The following is a 20,412-nucleotide window of genomic DNA, read 5'->3' on the forward strand; positions in this document are numbered from 1 at the left end:
TGTACAACACTTGGGAACGCATAAAAAGCACTTACACAACACGGGAAAGACGAGATTACACTATATGAAGATCCTCGTTTACACATGAAGTACAAGCATTATATCAATTAAGTTCACGTTAACATACTCCTAAGTCATTTTGAAATACAACTATTAGCCTTGACATTTTGCAACGGAACTAGTGAGGCACAACTTAATACAAAGCACAAGGAATCTTGGCGAAAGATGATCATAATTAAGCATGTCTACTAACCAAAGGAACCCCTTGAGGACATGAGTAGATGGCCCTTATGGGTATGGCTATGGAGAGAATATATAAAAAAAAACATCTTCCTCCATTCCCATTACATAAACTTGCTTAATTGCATAAGGCCTTAATCAAGCTTGTATGGCTTTCCACCGTTTACCATCATTTATCCCCATTCAATATCTAGCATAACATCCATTTATGCAAAAATCCTTTCGTGTTCCACAACTTCTGACTAATTTAGAGTGCTCACAACTTAAGACCAAAATCCTAGAGCGCTCATTGGTTAAGAGCAAGGAGAGCTTTCTAGGGACGTAAGCTCAAATCTGGCTCATCCCCCCACTCCATCTAGGAGTGTTAAAGGGTGTGACATAAATCATTGCCACCAAAATTTTAAAATGACTTAATTACAGGCAACATACAATCTCTCTTCAATCATTAGCAGATACACGACAATAGAAGCATGTCAAGAGAGGTTGTATGGGTGCCATATAACATTCCATCGGTTGTTAGGACCACCATCAACGATTTACAAAAAGTACATCTGAATGTGGACAAGTGTAAGGACAAGCAAAGTTGTATGGCCAAGAGGTTGGCACAAGCTTCTTTTGATCAGCTAGTTGCCTAGCCAAATGAGGTTGAGGTCACTTTACCAATGACGACAGTATGGCATAGCGGCCGCAAGTGGGCTAGTGACAAATTCAGACTTTGAAGTCACACAGTTATCGGATTCTCCACTGAGTTGTGATTGTCTTATTAGAAAAGCTAGAGCTCCAAGTGAGTCTCACCAAGTGCATGTTGAGATTTTGTATTTAGATTTGCATTGTGAAATAAAGTTCCCAAAGAAGGCAGAGAAAAGGGGAAAAAGGGAAAGGGGGGAGGGGGGCTTACATTATCAAGCCCTCAGTGTAATGAACAAAGCAAGATCATATAGGTAGACATGCAAGTTGCATTAGCGCTCTATTTGCATCATGTATGTTTGTCTCAATTAAGAAAGAACGATCATAACACACAAGCTTGCACACACATCCGTAGAATTATTAGTTGCAGCAATGCCCCATTTGCAACGTGTGTGTTTTGTCTTATACTCCATATTCAGGCTATGGGGTATATATATTAATTAGTGCCCGCAAGCGAGCACTAATTAATATATATACCCTAAGGTCCAAAGGTTTGAACCTTTGGCCCTAGGCCTTTGCCTTCGTCCGCAAGCCCTCCGACAACCAGCAAACAAACCGCCAATGACCGAGCACCTCTGAGCAAACACCCCACGCTCCCGACGAGTGAGCGGCTGTGAAATGAAATGAAATGAAATGTTATATTAACGTCTTCAAAAGGCCAAAGTGACCTATGAGACTAAAGTTACAACCATATGACATATGATACACTATCTGGAAAAGAAAAGAAAGGACTGAAGGTAAGTATCTAGCCCTACAATACATCAGTAGGGAGCATCCGGAAGCAACAACTAGGGAGAGTGGGAAGCTAATGCTACTAGTCAAAATGGGGTACATGAGTACATGGATACATGAATACATGAATATGGGGGAGTACAAAAGTGACAGTGAGTACAATAGTACATGACTGGAGTGGTAATCATCCTAGGAGCTCTAGCATGGGTCTCTGCCGGATGGCCTGGAGATCTGCCATAGTGAGATGCCTGGTCGGACGAGCCCGATGCCTCGCAATGATGCTTTGAATCCTCCGGTGTAGGCACCGTCTCTGATGTACGAATCCACGAACCCTCGGGCGTCTGGATCTGCCCAACTGGATAGCTCTCTCAACTAGAGTCCCACGGGGTGCCCACTGTTGGGCTGTCGGCTGTGTCCCCTCCCGGGTAGTCCCTCTAAAGAAGTCAGTGATCTGTCTGTGTGTGGACTCCTTGCCAGTCGGGCGTCTGCTCCTCATAATGGACTCTCTGAACCTGCGGATCTCCAAGAGATAAAAACCCAAGCATCGCTGATCACAATAGTCCCCATGACTCTAGCCAATGGTCCAAATCCCTCTGAAAAGGCAATGGTAGCGCCCTCGAATCTCATAATATGCTGTGCAGCGACGGATGTAGTGCTCCTCCGTCTTTGGCTCTATCCTACAAATCTGACATATCCTGTCCCCTGGAGGTATGCCTCTAAATCTGCCTGTCTCTATCTCTAACTGATGTGAAGAGGTGCGGATCTGCCCAATGGCACACCTCAATCCATGGGACAAATGGGTATCCATGTAGCTCGGTCTAAGTATAAAGCCATCCTCAGCGGTGCGGAGAAGATGGTCTCTATAGGAAGCCATCTTCGTCCCTAACTCCTGTCAGGGCACTAGCCATGTCCTCCTAGTGTCCAACTGAATGAGGTCCTGTCTGATGACTACTAATCTCAGAATGTGTCAAGGTAAGAGAGGGTGCCTCTAGAGAGTACTGGAAGGGTGGAAGTCTGTCTAAGCTGAACCCGTGGAGCTCAAACCAGGATGCTATCTGCGCATACCAACATGAAGTGTCTCCCTCCATGGCTAGCTGATGAGAGGACTCTAGAGCAAGTTGTGCATACCAGTGTCCGGGAAGCTCCCAGGTGCTATGAATGAAGGACACTGATCTGGCAAGAGCCTCGACTACGATCGGTGGTGCTCCCATCCCAGCTCGGATGATCTCATGGGGTACCGAGGCCTTAGCCCGAATCATCCTGGAGATCATGGGGACACAAGTGGTCTCTCCATCAATCTCCATCCATCATATGTGCATCCTGATCGACTGTGACGATCTAGGCTAGGCCCCCAGATCTGTACTCCATATAGCATAGCCGATGTGACCAGCGTGTCAAAAAGCCACAGCTTAGTGCGTGGCTCCTGAAACTGTACCTGTGAGCACATCCTCTCTAGACCTCCTAGTGCTGCATATCCTCTAGTCAATCTGGCCTCTGCTGCCCCCCTCATGGAAAATGTGGGCCCAGTGAACACCACTCCAAGATATGTGTATGAGTCAACATACTCCACTGTCTCCTGCCCATATGTGAAAATAGACGCTGATCTCCAGACCCATTGAGCTGTAGTGTTAAACACCATAACCTTGGTCTTACCAAGGTTAACTGAGAGCCCACTGTCCTGTGCATAAGCATGTAAGTATCCAAGTGCCTCTGCATACCCTCTGGTGAGTCTGCTATAAGCACAATATCATCAGCATATAAGAGCAGAGGTATCCAAGTGCCAGCCAACTGGGCTCCTCTGTCCCCTCGTGTCCCAATATAATCAGAGATCTCATCAATGTATAGTCCAAATAGAGTCGGAGAGAGAGGGCAGCCCTGTTTCACCCCTATAGAGGAGTGTACTAGCTGGGAGAGACCCTCTGAAGTCTGCACCTGCCCAACGACTGTCTCATTAAGTGCCATAATACCCCAAATGAGCTCACATGGAACCCCCAAGTCTTGCAGCCTGCGCATCAGTCTAGCTCTGGGCACTGTGTCAAAGGCCTTAGTAGATCCTCCTCCCATGTGCTCTGCCCTCCTCAATGATAGCCCTGAGGGTAAAGATATGATCCAAAGTAGAGAATCTCCTCCTGAAACCGGCCTGTCCCTGAGCTCGGACCCCTTGTCTCTCTGCCCATCTGCTCAACTCATGCTCAAGAGTAGAGGCATATAGCTTGGCCAGCAAGTGACCAATCATAATGGTGCGGTAGTTAGTCGGCAGGCTCGGATCTCCAGACTTGAGTACCGGCACAATCGTGGAAGTACTCCAAGCCCAGGAAACCCCTCACACATGGCTCTATTAAACATGAGAGCTAGCAAGTCTGCAATCATATCTCTAGCATGTATGAAATGCTCGGCTACAATGCCCTCATATTTCTTTGGCAAGGCTTGCAACAGGCAACAATGAGAAGAGAAGCGAGGAGAGAGAATAGAGTGAGAACATGCAACAGGCAGCAACGAAACGAACTCTCTGAGAGAGGCGAAAATGAACTACATGACGCGAGATCTACTACATGGCGAGAGGCGGAAAAATGAAGAGTCTGGAAAACTCTCGCAACATCCCACAACCACCTTTCCTAAGGTTTAAAAAAGCATTGTCACTATTTAATTAATGTGATTTCAAAATGTTGGTCCCATATTGTCTTAATTATGTAAGATTTGAAATTCTCCTAGTATTTCACACAGCGGCCACGGTTACAACAGCTACTGCATATATTAAGTTTTTGCATCACTAGTTCACCATTTTTGAAGTACAATCCGCCACTACATTCTAATGTTTCAAGGTTAAAGAAAGTTGGACTACACTTCAAACACACCACCCGTTTTAGAGCTTTTAAAATACCAATGAGCTTAGCAAGCTCTAGAGGAGCTAATTTTGTGGTGGAAATTCTAGGACAAAACTGAGGCACTGAACAGGTTACCTGCATTCCCACTCTATCTAAATCATAACAAGAACAATGACTCACTGATCCTGTAAGTAACAACTCTCATACTTCATTGCAACTGCACAGGTGATTGTGAATCTCCATTTGGTGACCTACAGCAACAGAGAGGAAGGTATTAGCACTTTCAAAACCATACTACTTGGTTGAGAAGGCACACCCTCCTCATTTTGAATTGCATACAACAGTGCACATTGTACTAGCTGCTAGGTAAAGGGTGTGCAAAACCACCCCATAAAGAAATATAAATGTGAAACGTGTTTGAACCTGAATGACAAAACTGCAGTGAGTTTCGCACTAGCTCTTGGGTTGGGTGGTAAAGCCAATGTTAGAACAAAGCATAATAACCAAAGCGTAGTTGCAACCCAGAAGCTCTTGCAGAGATTTGATAACAAAAATTAATGCCATGAGAGACTGCAAGTGCTCAATGATCTACTAGTATGGCAGGGCAACAAGACCCCCAACAATGCCCAATAAGACATGATCTTAGAATGTATACCAGTTGTTGAACAAAACCTGAGGCTCTATGTATTCCTTGTGCATCCATTCAGTCTAAGAGAAAGATCCATCCATCAAGCTAATCTTGCAAGAAACTCTTCACAATCCCAAAGTAATCCCACTAGTTCATCTCCCACAAGCCCTCTAAAGATGGAAACCATCAAGATATGAACTTTATCCTGCAAGTTTTTGAGGCTCCTCCATGGCACAAAAGATCTTTACAAAACACAAGAGTCGGGCTTGTTTCCCAAACTCAAAAACAGACTGCAACAGCATCTTGTGTAGCACATATCAACACATCTACAGTCTGTTTCTAATAGATCACTACTTACAACTCCTTAAACTCACAGCAAACCTGTTGTTCCCACTGTGCCCGTGACACTACCAGACTAAGCTGCTCTTTCCATTGCTATGTACAGTGATCTAACTCTGCTACTTTCAGTACTCAAATTGAAAAACACAAACTGTTTTTGTGTCAGCTAGTAAACCAAGGGTTGCCACCTGTCTGGTGAGTGGCACCGAAAGTTCAGACTGTAGCCCCAGGTGGGCCCTGCACTTTTGTTATGTATTCAAGAGCTGCTTTAATGTGATCTAACAAAATACCTTTCTTCAAGAGTCAAACTAGAGTATGTCTTCTGTGCTGGATATGGTGAGCCCCTGGAGTCGGGGTGCCTTGAGGAAGGCGAATGCCTTTGCCGGGGAGGTGGAGAAGGGAAGCGCGGATACCTTGATTCCCTCCAAGACTTTGGTCGTGACGTCGAATCCTTTGGAGGAGATCTGGAAAACCGTTCCAATTCAGGTGAGCGAGACGCTGATCTGCAAAATTTCCATTCCAACAGCAATCAGTGCCATCATTTATAATAACTTGGGTTAAGAGTAAACAGCAAGCAGTCTAGTAATTCTTGGATGATGATCAGCCCACAAACGTAAGACCTTAGTGATGTATAAGCACCACATGGCTAGAAGCACATTCTAACAGCAGTCCATGCCATGCACCCGACATCCTGCAGAGACCAGCAACTAGACTAGCTATTCTTGGTCGACTATAAGACCTAAACACAAGACCTAACTGGCAATCCATTACACAAATCTAACTGCATTACCACTACTGCAGGCTGAACTACGAAAATCAGTGCACCATGGCTTTGATGTGTTTTAAGCACAAGGCTTAATAGCAGCAGCACCTACCATGAAATTCTTCGCCTTTTTCCCGGAGACTTAGCTTGCCCTTCCTTCAGTTGGGGAGAAGATCTTTTTGGAGAAGCAGAATGCCTCCCCTTTTTGTGAAAATCCACATTTGTCCGCCCATCTTTTGAAGGGGGTGAATATGACCTATCCAAGGGAGAGCCTCCTTGCCCCTTCCTATGAGTATCAAGGGACATGGAACGGGTCCTAGCTCTGGCAGGAGGAGACAATGATCCATACCTGTCCCATCTAGATGTCATGTTGTTAGACCTGAACAGATTCTGATAAAATCAACTCCATGCAGACGTCGGCAATCATAGAACAATATGAGACTAAAAAGCTAAACCACCCAACTCTTGGAAACAGGAGAACCATAAAACATGTTAAGTGGCACCTCAATACTGGCTGGGTACTGTGATAATGTTTGCTCTCTCATTGGCACTGATTTCCCTCACACCACTCCTGATACCTACTTTGCATGATCCATCCAGCTGTATGCAATTCTTCTCTCGCCTAATTTGTCTTCATTATTGCTCTTTTCTTTTTAAATGCAGGTTCTAAGGCTCTTTCTTTGTAATTGTATGCAGACATGCAATCAGAGACTTTCTCTGCAGGCGAATTTAGAATGCACAAATCTCAAAAATCTTCAATAGCCAGAATTCATCTTCGTAGCCCCTCTTTGGGCTGTGAAGAACTGCATACATCCACAAAGAAAGAACCTTAGAACACCATCATTAAGCAGAGAAAACAATGAAGGACACACAATAGGACTAAAATTAAAAGACACACAGTTCGGTTGAAATTGAAGGCATTCTATTCAGCCTGGCAAAATAGAGCTAGTCAAAGCCTGCGTGAGGAGAAGCTGAAACCATCTAAAAGGTTGCAAAAGAAGACCCTTCCCCCGGCCATGATTATTCCAAAACCAGTTGGAAATTGGGAAAAGGACAGCTACCTGGAGTAACGACCGCCCCTTGGAGAAGGCGAACGATAGCGTGGGGAACGAGATGGCGACCGACCTGCCACAAGGTGAAACGTTTCTTAAGCCTGTCGTTATAAAACATATAATTTGACAACCACTGGTTGAAGTGAAGTAGAATACCACGATAAGGAGACCGCTTATACCCTCCATAGCTCATGTGTCCTCTGAAACACTCCCCCAAGAAACACCCAAAAAAAAAAAGCGTAATTGATTGCATATAGCATCAAAACAATGAAATTCAACATCTAAAACTTTGTGCTTTTAATTTCACTAGTGGTTCTCCGAACCCTGGTTAAACAAAAGGTTGAAAGAGCATGTAAGTGTGTTTTCAAGTGTGGATTCAGCAGTGAAAAGGTGTAGAACATGAACCTTGATCTTCCTTTCAGTCTCATTTCATCAGGCCTCTTTCTGTTTTCTTCAGCAAACACCACAGTAATTTCCCGACCTTTGAAGATTTGCCGATCCATATGTCGCTTTGCTTCAGCAGCATCCACGGGATCCAAGAACTGCACAAATCCAAAACCCCGAGGCTCCCTGCATATAGGTTAGAGCCAAGATTGGTCAAGTACACAACAGAAACATACTAAAAACACACTATCACAATAAATAAGCCGAGGTTTCGTCAGGAGTAGTGGGGCCAACTGTTAGCTCAAACAACCCAATTACCAACCCCCTCAACTAACCTACACATACCAGACAAAACCAGACAGCATTTCTGCCAAGAGCACAGCTTGTGGTTCACAAGTACATAACAAACCAAGCTCTTGGTTGCTGACCTTGCCGTGCACCAACTATCTGTGCCACATCAAATATATGTATAGGACTTCATATTCTTCACTTCTCATTGAAACTCAATTTTGCTCCACTTTCTACATCTTCTTAAGCATTGGCCACAAGCTATCTTCATCCAGACTTCTCTCAAATCTTGAGGTTTTTTCTTTGTACACCACCTTTACAGCCTTAAAGCAGCAAAAAAGTTAGGCAACATAGAAGTACAAAAGAGCTAGCTAAGAAAGGTTCAGCAAGGGCCTATGTGCCAGTCTAACTCTCACAACCATCTTCATAAGTGACATACAGTGCGAGGATAGAAACAAATGCTAATCAAACATAAAACTTATTAATATTTGTAAGCAGCCCAAAAGGTATTGTAGAGCAGCTAGGAAAAACTCTAGAAAAAAGTAGGTGCAAGAAGAAGCATTGGTCTCAGTCACAAATTTATGCCAACCATCACTCTTGCCACAATGTTCAACTTCAAGCAGTCCTCAGGTGCCTTTCGCATGTTTGCAATTGGTGAGCATAGATAATGAAGGTTCTACACAGCACTTGGAAGCAAGGCTCAAGCTTACCCAGAGTAATAATCTTTTGGAAGATAGACATCCCTGATTCGTCCAAATCTCTCAAATGGAGCACGAATTTCTTCAGGTCTGCAACACAATTATGAAGCAAACTTTCAATAAATAAAATCTCAGAGCCATTAAGAATGCTATGGCGATAGATTCTATTGGCATACAACAAAACAGACCAAATTGCAAGACTTACTTTATACTCCTTGCAACGTGAGTCCCAATATGTAAAAGAGACACACCTGCTGTCTTTAGGAATATTGCGCACAAGTAGGCCACAAGGCGCGTCTCTGCGCCCACTGTAGCGCCCTCTTGGAGGGCTTCTACCACGCCCGCCATAACCCCTTCGTGGAGGACTGTAACTGGGACTGCGCCACCTCATGCTTCTGAGGAAAAGAGACGCCAATAATTGTGGGGAGAAGAAATATCCAATAGACAGATGTGGTGACACATAACCATTTGAAACCTTTTCGGGAAAACTTTCTTTCTCCACAGAAACAAGTGATCAATCATCAGCATAGATGTGTAGTAAAACTAAAATTTCCTCCATCAACAAACTCAGTGAAGTTCTAAGAAAAAAATTAAAAGACAATGTACAAGATGAATCAACCAACTTTTCTGCACTAACAACAGAACTTTTGTGTAACACAACCCATGTTATAATTTGAGTTCATGGACTTCACAACTATGGCATAGGTCAACTGTATCAGACATTGCCTGAGCCTGGAAATTGCCTATCACTGCTGTAAATGACTCCCTATGCCTAGCAATGGTCATCTTACCTACCTAGTGCAATGAATGAGTGAACAGAGATGTAGGCACAGCAGAAGACTTGCAAAACAGATAGTCATTCACAAGAATCATATACGCTAAACTTGTATTGATACAAATAATATGTGCCACTGAATGTTTCTGCAGTACAAAAGGTGATCAATCCTGCTAATCTCATCCCAGATTGCAATAGACCCTGCTGTTCGGATGCAAACACTAGCTGCAGATGTGGTTTCCCAGCTTTTCCAATCCCTTGAACACTACTTGATGAAGAGGAGAGTTTGCACAATACTTGATAATTGGGAGGGACTGGGGCACCTATTTAAAGGGCCACAGGCTGCTGATTGGTCTGTTGCAGGCTTATTTGACTTGCTACCGACCTGCCCAACCAATGCCTGTTCAAACCTGTCCAGCCTAGCTGCCCATCTGGTCCTAATGCCCATGTGGTGATGTCCATCTTCTGGAGGTGCCACATGCTCTGCCCCCCACCCCCACAAAAAGAACTAAAACTGCAGCTGTCCTCAGCTAGCCTATGTTTTAAAGAGTGTCATGCACCACGCTCCAATCCATATTTTTCCAAGAAACTGACTCGCTTGAGATCTGAGAGACCACTTTGTGTCCACTTCGGAGGCTAACATGCCATCCTCTCCTTGTCGACACCAAACTTGCAAAGAAAACTTCTGACGAGGTCTCTGATCAAAATCTCCTAATCAAACACCGATCCTTGCTGAGTATCCTCTTGCACAAGCTTTGGCAAAACTAATGTTTCTTGAAAGCACGTCTGACAACTCCCTTCCATAAGTTAAGAAAAATTCCAACCATTAGTGCATCTGTTCATATGGATCACCAATCCCTATCATGCCAAATCCAATGCACTCCTCTGGATGAAAGAATCAAACGACAAGACAGCACTTAACGGAACGTGTATCCACAAGTACCTCCTTGGCCTTGTGTACTAAGACCAGCATACACCAACTCCATGTTAGACATAGACTCAATCATCTCAATGGACACCCTTCCATGGAACATACTCCAAGAAATATACCATGTGATAGAAAAAGTCCGGCTATTGTCTTGTTAGCTTCTGAGACATCTGCCTCTACCACACATCCACTAGCATGTCCTCTTGCAGTGAAGACACATCCACTAACATGTCCTCTGCTGATAGACACGTCCACTGTCATGTCCTTCCAAGTTTCACTAATTATGCACTAATCCCATTTTAATCAAAAATGCAAAAAATACCGTGTCTTTTGAGCTCCCAAATGATGTTAGAATGCTAGTATGATGAAAAACAGAGGCCAATTAGAGATTTGAACCCTCAATGGTTGACATTAACACCTTAATTAAGCATTAATTACTCTCTATTTATAGGAGTTTTCTGTTACAAAAAAGAGAGTGAATTGATGATTGAGAAGCTTCAGAAGCTATAAGACTTGATGTGAGCATGGAGCAATGATAGCTCAACATTCTCAAAGCTTCAACCGCATCAAAATCATGATTTATAACACTTCCTGAGCGGATTTTCAGTCTAAGTTGAAATCTGAAAAACTGCTCCCAGTTTGTTCTTGATTTGCTTCGAATGCTTGATGTGAACTGATGTATATAATCTCCTTACTCTTGTGGGCTTGTGGGTTGCCCAAATCTTCAGTAGAAGACGTCCAATCACTTGCCCATAATCACATGAAAATGCGTTTCTGGAGTGAGAAACCCCGAAACGCAAGAAACGTTTCAGAAACTCCTGATTGTTTTGGTTTCTCAAAAAAAAAAAGTTTCTCAAAGTTAAAAATTCATGTTTTTTGTAACTTTAGCAATGCAAAATTATATAGAAAAAAATCCGAAACCTTGGCGTTTCTTAGCTGAAGGCCGAAACGTTTTGCCCCGAAACGTTTCTAGTGACTATGCGTGACTTGCCTTAAAACTGATTTGAGTGAATGGGTAGAAAACTAGATTAGCAAAGTGATTAAGGCTTAATGACATTTATTCATTAGGCATGCTAGAGTGCATAGCTAGGTAAGGGATGGTGGTAGGTTCTGATACCAACTTGATATTTGCAAGCTAGGAGTGATCAGGGTGGATAATAATGGATTAGGCTGAACATTTTGGCATAACCTAAGTCATTGTTGTTGTCGTACAGTTGTGTAGTGCGGTGATTTACAGTACCGTATGAAATTTTGGAATACGATACAGTAAAGTACGGTTTTTTTTCACGTATAAATTTATAGATTATCAATTTGAAAGGATAGAGAACTCAGAGGTTGTTACAAGCCAAAATTATAATAAAAACAAGTTACAAACAAAAGTACAAAGAATAGCACTGAGGGCAGCAAGACGGTAAGATAGGTGCAATGGGCGCTAGGCGCAAGTACAAAAAAAGTGAGTACAAAAAAATGGATGAGAGGGCGTAGGCTAGAATCTAAATCCTAGAACCTAAATGGAGAAGGCATCACTATTGGAGCTCTCGTTGAGATCATCTATAGGAGAAGAGGGCACCTCTGAGCCCCCATCGCTAAGGAGGTTGCCTTGCAAGTGCCAAGGCCCAAGAGAGGAGAGCTTGAGCTTGAGAGGATAGAGCTATGAGAGCTTGAAACTTGTGATGGAGAGAAGGTTGGAGGAGAGCTTTTTAAAGGGAGGCCAGAGTCCAGAGGCCAGAGTCCAAGGCACCTACCCAAGGCCCAACTGTTGGAAGACGGTCTACGAAGACAGAGAGAGGGAGGTAGTTGAGGAGAAGCCTTTGCTTCTTGTTGCCCTAACTAAGGAAGGTACCTCACCTCAACCCTCCAAATACAGAGCAGTGATCACAAGGATAAAGAGAACAGATCCTTCAACATCCATAGATCCTTGGCTGTTGAATCTAAAGTGACACCAAAAGCAAGCCTGCCCAAAAACAACCATAAACAGCCAAAATTAGCCAAAAACGGCCCCTTTTTTTAAAAGCCAAAACAGCAATGGCCAAAAACAAGGGGAAGAGAGGGGGGAGTCCGCATGGTATCGTACGGTATCATATTGTACCATACGATTGTATCGTACAGTGAACAAGAAAAACTATGACCTAAGTAGAGAAAAATAGCAGCACTAATAACAAGATAATGACAATGCAAGAGAGTTGATCCAACACACACAATTTCCATTAAATGGGAGGGCTTGAAATAAACTGGAGTACATCATCATTAGCCCATGGCTTAGCTTAATCTTTGCCTATCATGCCTAAATCTCTCCCTTGATTCTAGGTCCACCTCCCTTGATTTGAGGCTCATTCAATGTTAATTGAAGACTTTTGTGTTTTGCACTTGCCCACTTGAAGTAGGCGCCTTCTTCCATGATTCCATCTATCCGCCTCGTTAATACCTTTTGAGCTTTATAATGCTTCCTAACATTTACTAGTGTGATTCCTTTCATCTCTAAGGCCCATACTCCCCCTCCTTTCCAACAAGTACCCTTCATCACTTGTTTTCTAACATAGAGGAGAGCCGAGCTTGACGAGTGCATTCAATGGGACCTGTCCCCTTCTTTCATTACATGGCGAGGATGGGTTGCAGGATCCAAATGCATGTGATAGATGGCACCTTGGCAACAACGGACCACTGGCCCCCAGAGCATTTCCTTCTAATTCATGGCGAGGATGGGTCGTAAGATACAAATGCATGCGATAGATGACACTCGACCATTAGCCCCCAGAGCATTTCCCTAGAGATTTTTGGACGCATTTGTGGTACAACTATCAACTAAGGAAGGTCACACTCTTCCTCTAGCGTGGCCCACCACACAGCCTTGATGTCAACACTTGGCTGGCCATCAGATGTTGGCCGGCACAATGTGTGCATTGCAGCCATCCCTTGAGTCACAACCACACTACCTTTAGGACTGCCCCCACCCTCCTCTACGAGGAGGCAGCACCGAGCAAGCTCTCTGACTATCTCACTGCAGGATTGATGCAGTTCCCACTCCCGACTTGTCATCAAAGACCTAGAGACCAAGCACTTGTCAAAGATGGGAGATCATCAACAACATTGTTGCATGGCATATATGGTGGGCCTATTGCATCAAGGCCATTGAGGGCACTCTCAACCACCCAACACCCCCCCCCCCCCCCCCCAGTCATTTCATATGTAGACATCATTCACACCCTCCTTGGCCATAGGGGAAGCTTCAAGGAGGTTTGAATCGCATGCGTAGACGGCGCGAGGCATTTCTGTGCGCATGGCACTTGGGTCCCTTTCTCTCTGATCGCGACAACGAGATCACTTGGAATTACATGCCGCCTATATAGTTCTTTCCCGACCCCCCACCGCCCCCGACCCCCCACCGCCCCCGCCCCCCTCCTCCTCTTTGTATGAGGTAGTTTCCCTCTAAGAGAAGCTAGCCATGGAGGGAACCACCCTCCCCGAGATAGCAAGAAAAAGTTTGTCTGGGAATCCATGATACTACAAGTAGAGACATATGAATGTATTTGGTTGATATGTGAGAAATATCAGATGGCATTTATAAATATGTATGCATGCACATTGTGTTTGATCAAAATGGCCTATATATATGTACACATGTACAAGTGTATGGGGACCAATGTATAAGTACAAGCTATTGAGAATGGTGAATTATCCAATACTATTTGCAAAGCATCATGGGTCTGACCAACGGGATCCATGGAAGTGTGGAATCACCCTAATGGGCACTCATATTTGTTTGGGTAATGGTAATGTAAGTTTATTGCGTTTGTGTTTATATCACAAGGATTCACACCCTTTTTCAAAATGGATGAACACTTTTTTATCAATGGGGTGGACATTTTATTGAATGGGCACCCACCTCATTAAATACATATGGACAAATCAAGCCTTGGAAACACAACCTATGTAAAGAAACCTAGCATGGCATGAGTTGCATTACCAACCCAACCTTATATATCAATTAACCTGAAACCCTAGTTGGCAACAGATGAATCCATCTACTTATCGCTTGCATGTTGATTGGTCCCCCATGTGCACACATCAATAAACCCTCTCTAGCCACCTTGGCTTGGCCTACAAACCTGACATTCCTTCAGCTACTAGCCTCAAAATAGCATCCACACTCGCTGCTTACACATGTTGATGGGCACTCCCATGCCACCATGGTATTGGCTCTCCTTCAAACACCTTGTCTTCAAGCTCTATGCTTCATTTCTTGGCCTTGACCCACTTATCCTTGTCCAAATATGTCAAAAGCCCAAGGGTCTCCTCGTAGAGCAATCCTAAAACAAGACCCGAAACCTGCAAAACAAAGCCACAAATCGCGAAGGGGGTGCAGGTCTGACTCACCACCCAACCATGACAGCCGTGGGCAAAACCCACAAGACCTGGTTATCCCCACCAAGCCACAAGCTGAGCTAACTAGCAAGACGCACCGACCAATCTCTACCCCGTGACGTCCTATACCGCCATGGAGCTACCTTCACGGGCCTCGAGACTGCTGCCGACCTCAGCTGCATGAAGCAGGTGCACGTCTGCACTAGATCCAGGCTCTTGACCGCAGAGCTCTCGCATGGACTTACGAGACTCTGACTAACTAACTAACCTTGGCCACCCTTTTATAGGCTCTTGGCCGATCACCGGGCGTCCACACTTGGGCGCCCACCCGTCAGTCCATCGCTTGTCACTCAGCCTGCCTAGCTCCAAACTACCCCAAGCCTCGAAGCTAGTCTTGTGTGCTGCACACGGTAGATACACTCTGTGCACATGACATACTCCCCTTTCTCTAAGAGCTCACTCCAGAGCTCAGTAAAAACTTAGGGTAATCCCTCTAAAGGGTAGTCAATGTCTCCCATGTAGCGTCCTCCTCCACACGATCCTTCCACTTGATCTTGTATTCTGTGAGCAGCATATGCCGCAATCGTCTTTCACGAAATTCAAGAATCTTTTCCAATTCGTGTGGCACAAATGTCATATCCTCGACATCTATGATTTCTTGAGGAGTAACTAGCTGGTCTGTTCTACCCAGCACTTCCTTAAGTGTACTGACATGAAATACGCGATGAACTTTCACATGAGAAGGCAAGTCCAATCCATATGCAACTGAACTAATCCAGCGTTTAACCCGAAATGGTCCGCAGTATCTAGGGATAGTTTTGGAGATCGGCCCAACCGTAAAGCCTCGGAATCTTTTGGAATTTGCAAATACACCATCGTTCCTTGAGAGAACTCTCTCGGTGAACGATATCTATTACAATAAAACATGTCTCTGTCTTGAGCGCTTCTAATAGATTCCTTCACAACTTGTAACATTTCTTACAGGTCTTGCAAAAAAGTGTGTGCTGCATTATGCTGAAGTCCTGAAAATCCCATTATAACAGGTGATCTAGGTTGAAATCCGTACATAAGCATAAAAGGACTAAAACCTGTACTCGTATGCTTAGTACTGTTATATGCAAATTCTAACATAGAAAGATAATCCTCCCATGAATCTTGTCTTTTGGAGACATATGCACGATGTATGTCCTCCAAAGTCTGATTCGCCCTTTCAGTCTGGCCATCAGATTGAGGATGATCTAAGGAACTCAGATTCAAAGTTGTTTTCAACCTCTCAAAAACAAGCCTCCAAAAGTCACTTGTAAACTTAGAGTCTCTATCACTGACTATGGCCTGCGGCGGTAAACCATCCAGTCTAAACAATTGCTCGATAAACTACTTTGCTAATTGCGTAGCTGTAACAGTCTTCCGTGTAGGTAAAAATCTAGCCATCTTCTTCTCCGCCATCTCTAGCCCGTCCTTGTCTCTCCGGCAGCACCCTCAGGTTGTGGTTATTTCTTCATTGTCTCGGCAAGTTTCGATCTCTTCTGGTCTTCTACCCCAGGAGGACTCCATGGCAGCCGCTCCGTCTCCCCCAATCGAGGCCGCCGTTACCTACCTTTCGTTTTTCGAAGCGGACCTGTAGCTTCCGGGTGGCTGCCCTCAATCCATCTCCTCCAACCCGCCTGGCTATTGCAGTACACTACCCGCCTTCAGCTCTGTACCCCCGATTGGCTGCTGTCCTGGACCTACCTCCAACTGGCCTGTGTTGCTACTCATGGACACGCCTTCACACCAACTGACTGTTGATGTCTTGTACCCACCTGCTGCAACAAAACTCACCTCCTGCTCTAGTACCCACCTGCAGAACAGTACCCGTATGCTGCCTGTTTCTGTCTACAGCACCTGAGTGTTGCTGCAGCACCTATACCCGCCTGCTGGTTGACATGCCTACAATACAAGCTGCTGCTCCTGCATCTGTCATCAACCCGGTTGCTGCTACTGCCCAGTACCTATCTACAACACCTACTTATTGCTATCATGTACCTGCTGGCTACCACATTTGTACCGGCTGGCTACCCCGCTTGTACTTGCTATTTGCACCAATTAGGAGTACATTAAAAAGGGGATGATCTCCTCTCCTAAGATCTGAATTTAAATCCTTGTCACGTACTTGTTTCTATATTTTCAAATTCAGATAAAACTAAAATTAAATGTTGTTTTTACAAGTTTTGTGTAGGCAAGCATCACCCCCAATTTCCTTCACCATAGAAGGCCACCGGGATGTGATCTTTCCCATGATTACCTTGACCACACCCTCACATTTAGAGGAGCCAGTGAAGGTCATTGGGATATGAGGAAAAATTGGAAGCAAAGCTTACTTGGGAGCACCAGGTATCACTCCCTTCGCGGTGTTTTACCCTGCCATGCGTTAGTACAAGCGTGCCTGTTGGTGCACGGTCCCGTAAGACCAGCGAGGGTAGATGTTCACCCAGTGAAGGTGGGAGACTTAGTACGGGCGTGCCTGTTGGTGCACGGTCCCGTAAGACCAGTGAGGGTAGGTGTTCACCCAGTGTGAAGATGGGAGACTGCCTGTGATTTGGTCTACTCCGATAACTAATTCTCCATCGACAAAATCTTATTATTTTTCAGTTGTACTCACTCCTTGTTATGGAGAAATCTGGCCTCGGCCCGTGAACACTTGTACATATAAATACTCCAAGAAATACAAACTGTGTTAAGGGGGGAGTGGCCCTTTCCGGCCCCAGTGAGATGGTGTCAAATGTTCTTTGTCATTTTCAGTTTTAATGTTGCTAATAATGTCCATTGTTTGTATTAGTTAAGTGATCTAAAAATGTGTATTTTATCTTTCGATTTGTAGGCCTCCTTTAGGGAGCAGTTACACCACACTTGGGCGCCCGCCCGTCAGTCCATCCCTAGCCTAGCTCGTCAATCAGCCTGCCTAGCTCCAAACTACTCCAAGCCTCGAAGCTAGTCTTGTGCACACGGTAGCTACACTCTATGCATGTGACAAAATGTTGGCCTTGATCCATGCAATCATTACCAATTTGGCAATCAATTGATTAAGGTCATGACATGACCACCAACGCAATACCTCATCAAGGCAAGTGACCAAAGCCCACTGCAAGTTAAAAGTCCTTTATGAGCCTTATTTCTTTCCCATGAGTACATTCTTTTGTAGTCACAAGGCTTGGTACCCTCCCAAAGATAGCTTAGTCTTCTTGGCCAAAGGCATTACAGCTTGTCGTCAATACCAACGGGGGCCAACGGGGATTTGAATTGCGGAACCTTCCATCTTTGAGTCACAAGCACTCACCTCTAGGCTACACACCCCTTGGGCCTTGGCCAAATATTATGAACCTTTACACCACACAAGAATGATTCAACGATGCCACACTGCAAAACCATTACACCTAGGGCCCACAACATCAAAAATAAACTAACAAACCCACTCCCTGTCCCTCTCTTTCCTCCCCCCTAGCCTCCCCAATCATGAGACCTCAAAGGGCTCACGAACACACTTGACAAAAACAATTCCAACTTCAAGACAGCCAACTCCTCACAAACCGGGAGCAATTGCAAGTAGAGCATACTCACCACCCAAGTTCAGCTCCATAAGACCCACATCAGAAAGTTCATCATTCTCCTGAGCTTTTGGTCACTATCTACACTAGCAGCAACATCACACCTTAAGCCCTCACTATGTAAATTGTGTATTGTTTTAAAAGCCAAGAAATGATGCTTTTCACTCCACATACATAAGAAGGCTGCAGTTTTTGATAAGCAAGCACAAAAACTGCCAAGTCTTGCTACCCCATATCAAATCCTAATAAAATGATCCAACCATCTGAATTACTTTCCCAAAAGGGAAAGGTTGGAGACCAGTAACACAAGAAGGACAACGGATTTTTACAAAACCATATCAGAGTGCCTCCACTAGAAACTCCGTTTATCTAAGTTATGGCAAAAAAAATACAAATCCCCGCAACAGGCATGCTTTCCAGCAGGTAATTTGACATGATTATCATACTATACAATCTATACATAATTATCTAAAATCAAGCATTCATTAAGGCAAGCATAATGTACTCCAAGGTCTTGTAATAAAGTAGGATACCTTCTGCTGAATTTAACACTTAGGAAACACAAAACCGAAGCCAAGCCAATGTACCACACATCCCACAAGGCCCCTCCGTTTGTACGTACTACCATATTGTACGAGAACAGAAAGACAAGAAGAAAGTATAATGCATCATCCCCCTCCCCCTTTCATCGTGGCTAGCTGAAAGAAACTCGTGGCTTTTTAAAAAAAATAGCACAGAGAAATCTATAGCCATAAACCCTTAGCTTTGCCTCTGAAGACCCTAAATATACAGAAACATCTGAACAGGCGAAAGGTTGGTAAAACAAATGGAGGAAAGCCCACAAAGATGGAGGCTCACCTTTAAAGCAATGCAGAGTAAGTTTGCTTGGTGATGGCACAAACTCGGAACGATAGCGTATCAGCGCCAACGCGAAGCCAACGCGAAGAAGCCAAACTACCAGAATGTTTCTAAATAAATGCGAGGGAACCGTCTTTGCAAAACGAATCCCCAAGTCCCCATATAAATGTACTGTAATTAATCGTTGCCACTTGGGTGATCAAAATGAAGGTTTTTCATTGACCTTAGCACTTAAGTTGTTGGACTTGTTTTCTTTTAGCAGGAGATTGTGTGAATCTAGCCCTGCTACACGGCATGTCTGACACATGTAGGCGACCGATATTTATATCTCTCTCCCTCCCCTCCCCTATGCAACGAGTTGCCACCCCCTGTTGAGACGAATAAGGTGCCTCCTCTGTTGCGATCTCCGCCTACTTCTTCTTGCCTCTTCTTCCACCTCTCTAGGTGAAGGCCTCTCAATAGTGCGCCCGCGACCAATATTTCTCTCTCTCTCTCTCTCTCTCTCTCTCTCTCTCTCTCTCTCCCCCCCCCTATGCAACAACTTGCCAACCCTTGCTGAAAAGGATAAGGTGCCTCCTCTACTACGATCTCTACCTGATTCCCCTCTGCCTCTTCTTCCACCTCTCCAGGCAGAGGCCTCTCAACAGTGCGCCCTGTGGGCTAATGATAGTCTCAAACCCATGTGTGTATAGATCGAAGGTGGTGAGAGAGGAGAGAGGGGGACGGATGAGAGAGGCGGCTCTTCCTTGTAGGAGGAGAGAGGGTTGTCATCCCTGGCAAGAGGATAGAGGGGATGAAGGGGACACATGGAGGGGTGATGCAGATGGTAAGGGGAAGGGGTCACCTTTTTGAATCTTAGTATTAATTGGCTACTTAATTAATAGAACTAAGACAAATTTGTGAATATATACTAAGACAAATTTGTGAATATCTTACAAGTACGTGACCCGCGGCATAAATTTTTTGCTTCTATACATATGTGCTCACATATGTACGTGTGTATGCAAGTGTACGTGTGTGTATACATCTATGTATATATGTGTGTGTACAAGAGTGTGTGAGTGTGTGTGCGTGATTGTTTGTGTATGCTTGTGTACAAGCGTGTGTGAGTGTGTGTGCGTGATTATTTGTACATGTCTGTGTGCATGTGTCTACGTGCAACTGTCCCACATAGATGCATATCTCTATCTCTCTCACTCACATAGATCCATATGTGTGTCTCTCTCTCTCTTTATGTCTCTATCACGTACATAGACACAACCCTCTCTC

At 44.5% G+C, this 20,412-nt stretch overlaps 1 protein-coding gene across 5 annotated transcripts; it reads right to left on the bottom strand.

The window, feature by feature from the left end:
- Positions 1-4,390: 4,390 nt before the first annotated feature.
- Positions 4,391-19,478, bottom strand: LOC147637417 (serine/arginine-rich SC35-like splicing factor SCL30A). 5 transcript variants are annotated; one of them, XR_015266034.1, is made up of 9 exons: positions 19,144-19,473; positions 8,888-9,031; positions 8,649-8,726; positions 7,672-7,836; positions 7,423-7,466; positions 7,276-7,339; positions 6,327-6,593; positions 5,865-5,954; positions 4,689-4,735 (listed from the first exon to the last, which is right to left on the bottom strand). XR_015266034.1 is itself a non-coding variant. In XM_086799208.1 (8 exons), the coding sequence occupies exons 2-8, from the start codon at positions 9,025-9,027 to the stop codon at positions 4,693-4,695; spliced, it is 747 nt and encodes a 248-aa protein (XP_086655334.1). In that variant the 5' UTR covers positions 9,028-9,031; positions 19,144-19,478; the 3' UTR covers positions 4,391-4,692. The 5 variants fall into 5 exon arrangements, 4 of the variants coding, with proteins under 4 accessions (XP_086655334.1, XP_086655336.1, XP_086655333.1 ...); XM_086799208.1 differs by lacking the exon at positions 6,327-6,593 and having other exon boundaries at positions 4,391-4,735; positions 5,742-5,954; positions 19,144-19,478; XM_086799210.1 differs by lacking the exon at positions 6,327-6,593 and having other exon boundaries at positions 4,391-4,735; positions 19,144-19,476.
- Positions 19,479-20,412: the final 934 nt, after the last annotated feature.

The sequence above is a fragment of the Cibotium barometz genome, chromosome 6, assembly GCF_041138505.1.
Source record: "Cibotium barometz isolate CiBa-2024 chromosome 6, ASM4113850v1, whole genome shotgun sequence".
Lineage (NCBI taxonomy): Eukaryota > Viridiplantae > Streptophyta > Polypodiopsida > Cyatheales > Cibotiaceae > Cibotium > Cibotium barometz.

Excerpts from the sequence above, each read along its gene's own strand:
- LOC147637417 (XM_086799207.1), bottom strand. The coding sequence starts at position 9,027 with ATGAGGTGGCGCAGTCCCAGTTACAGTCCTCCACGAAGGGGTTATGGC. Across the intron at positions 7,467-7,671 it reads AGACTGAAAGGAAGATCAAG|AGGACACATGAGCTATGGAG; the intron begins GTTCATGTTCTA and ends GGAGTGTTTCAG. Across the intron at positions 7,340-7,422 it reads TAAGCGGTCTCCTTATCGTG|GTCGGTCGCCATCTCGTTCC; the intron begins GTATTCTACTTC and ends ACCTTGTGGCAG.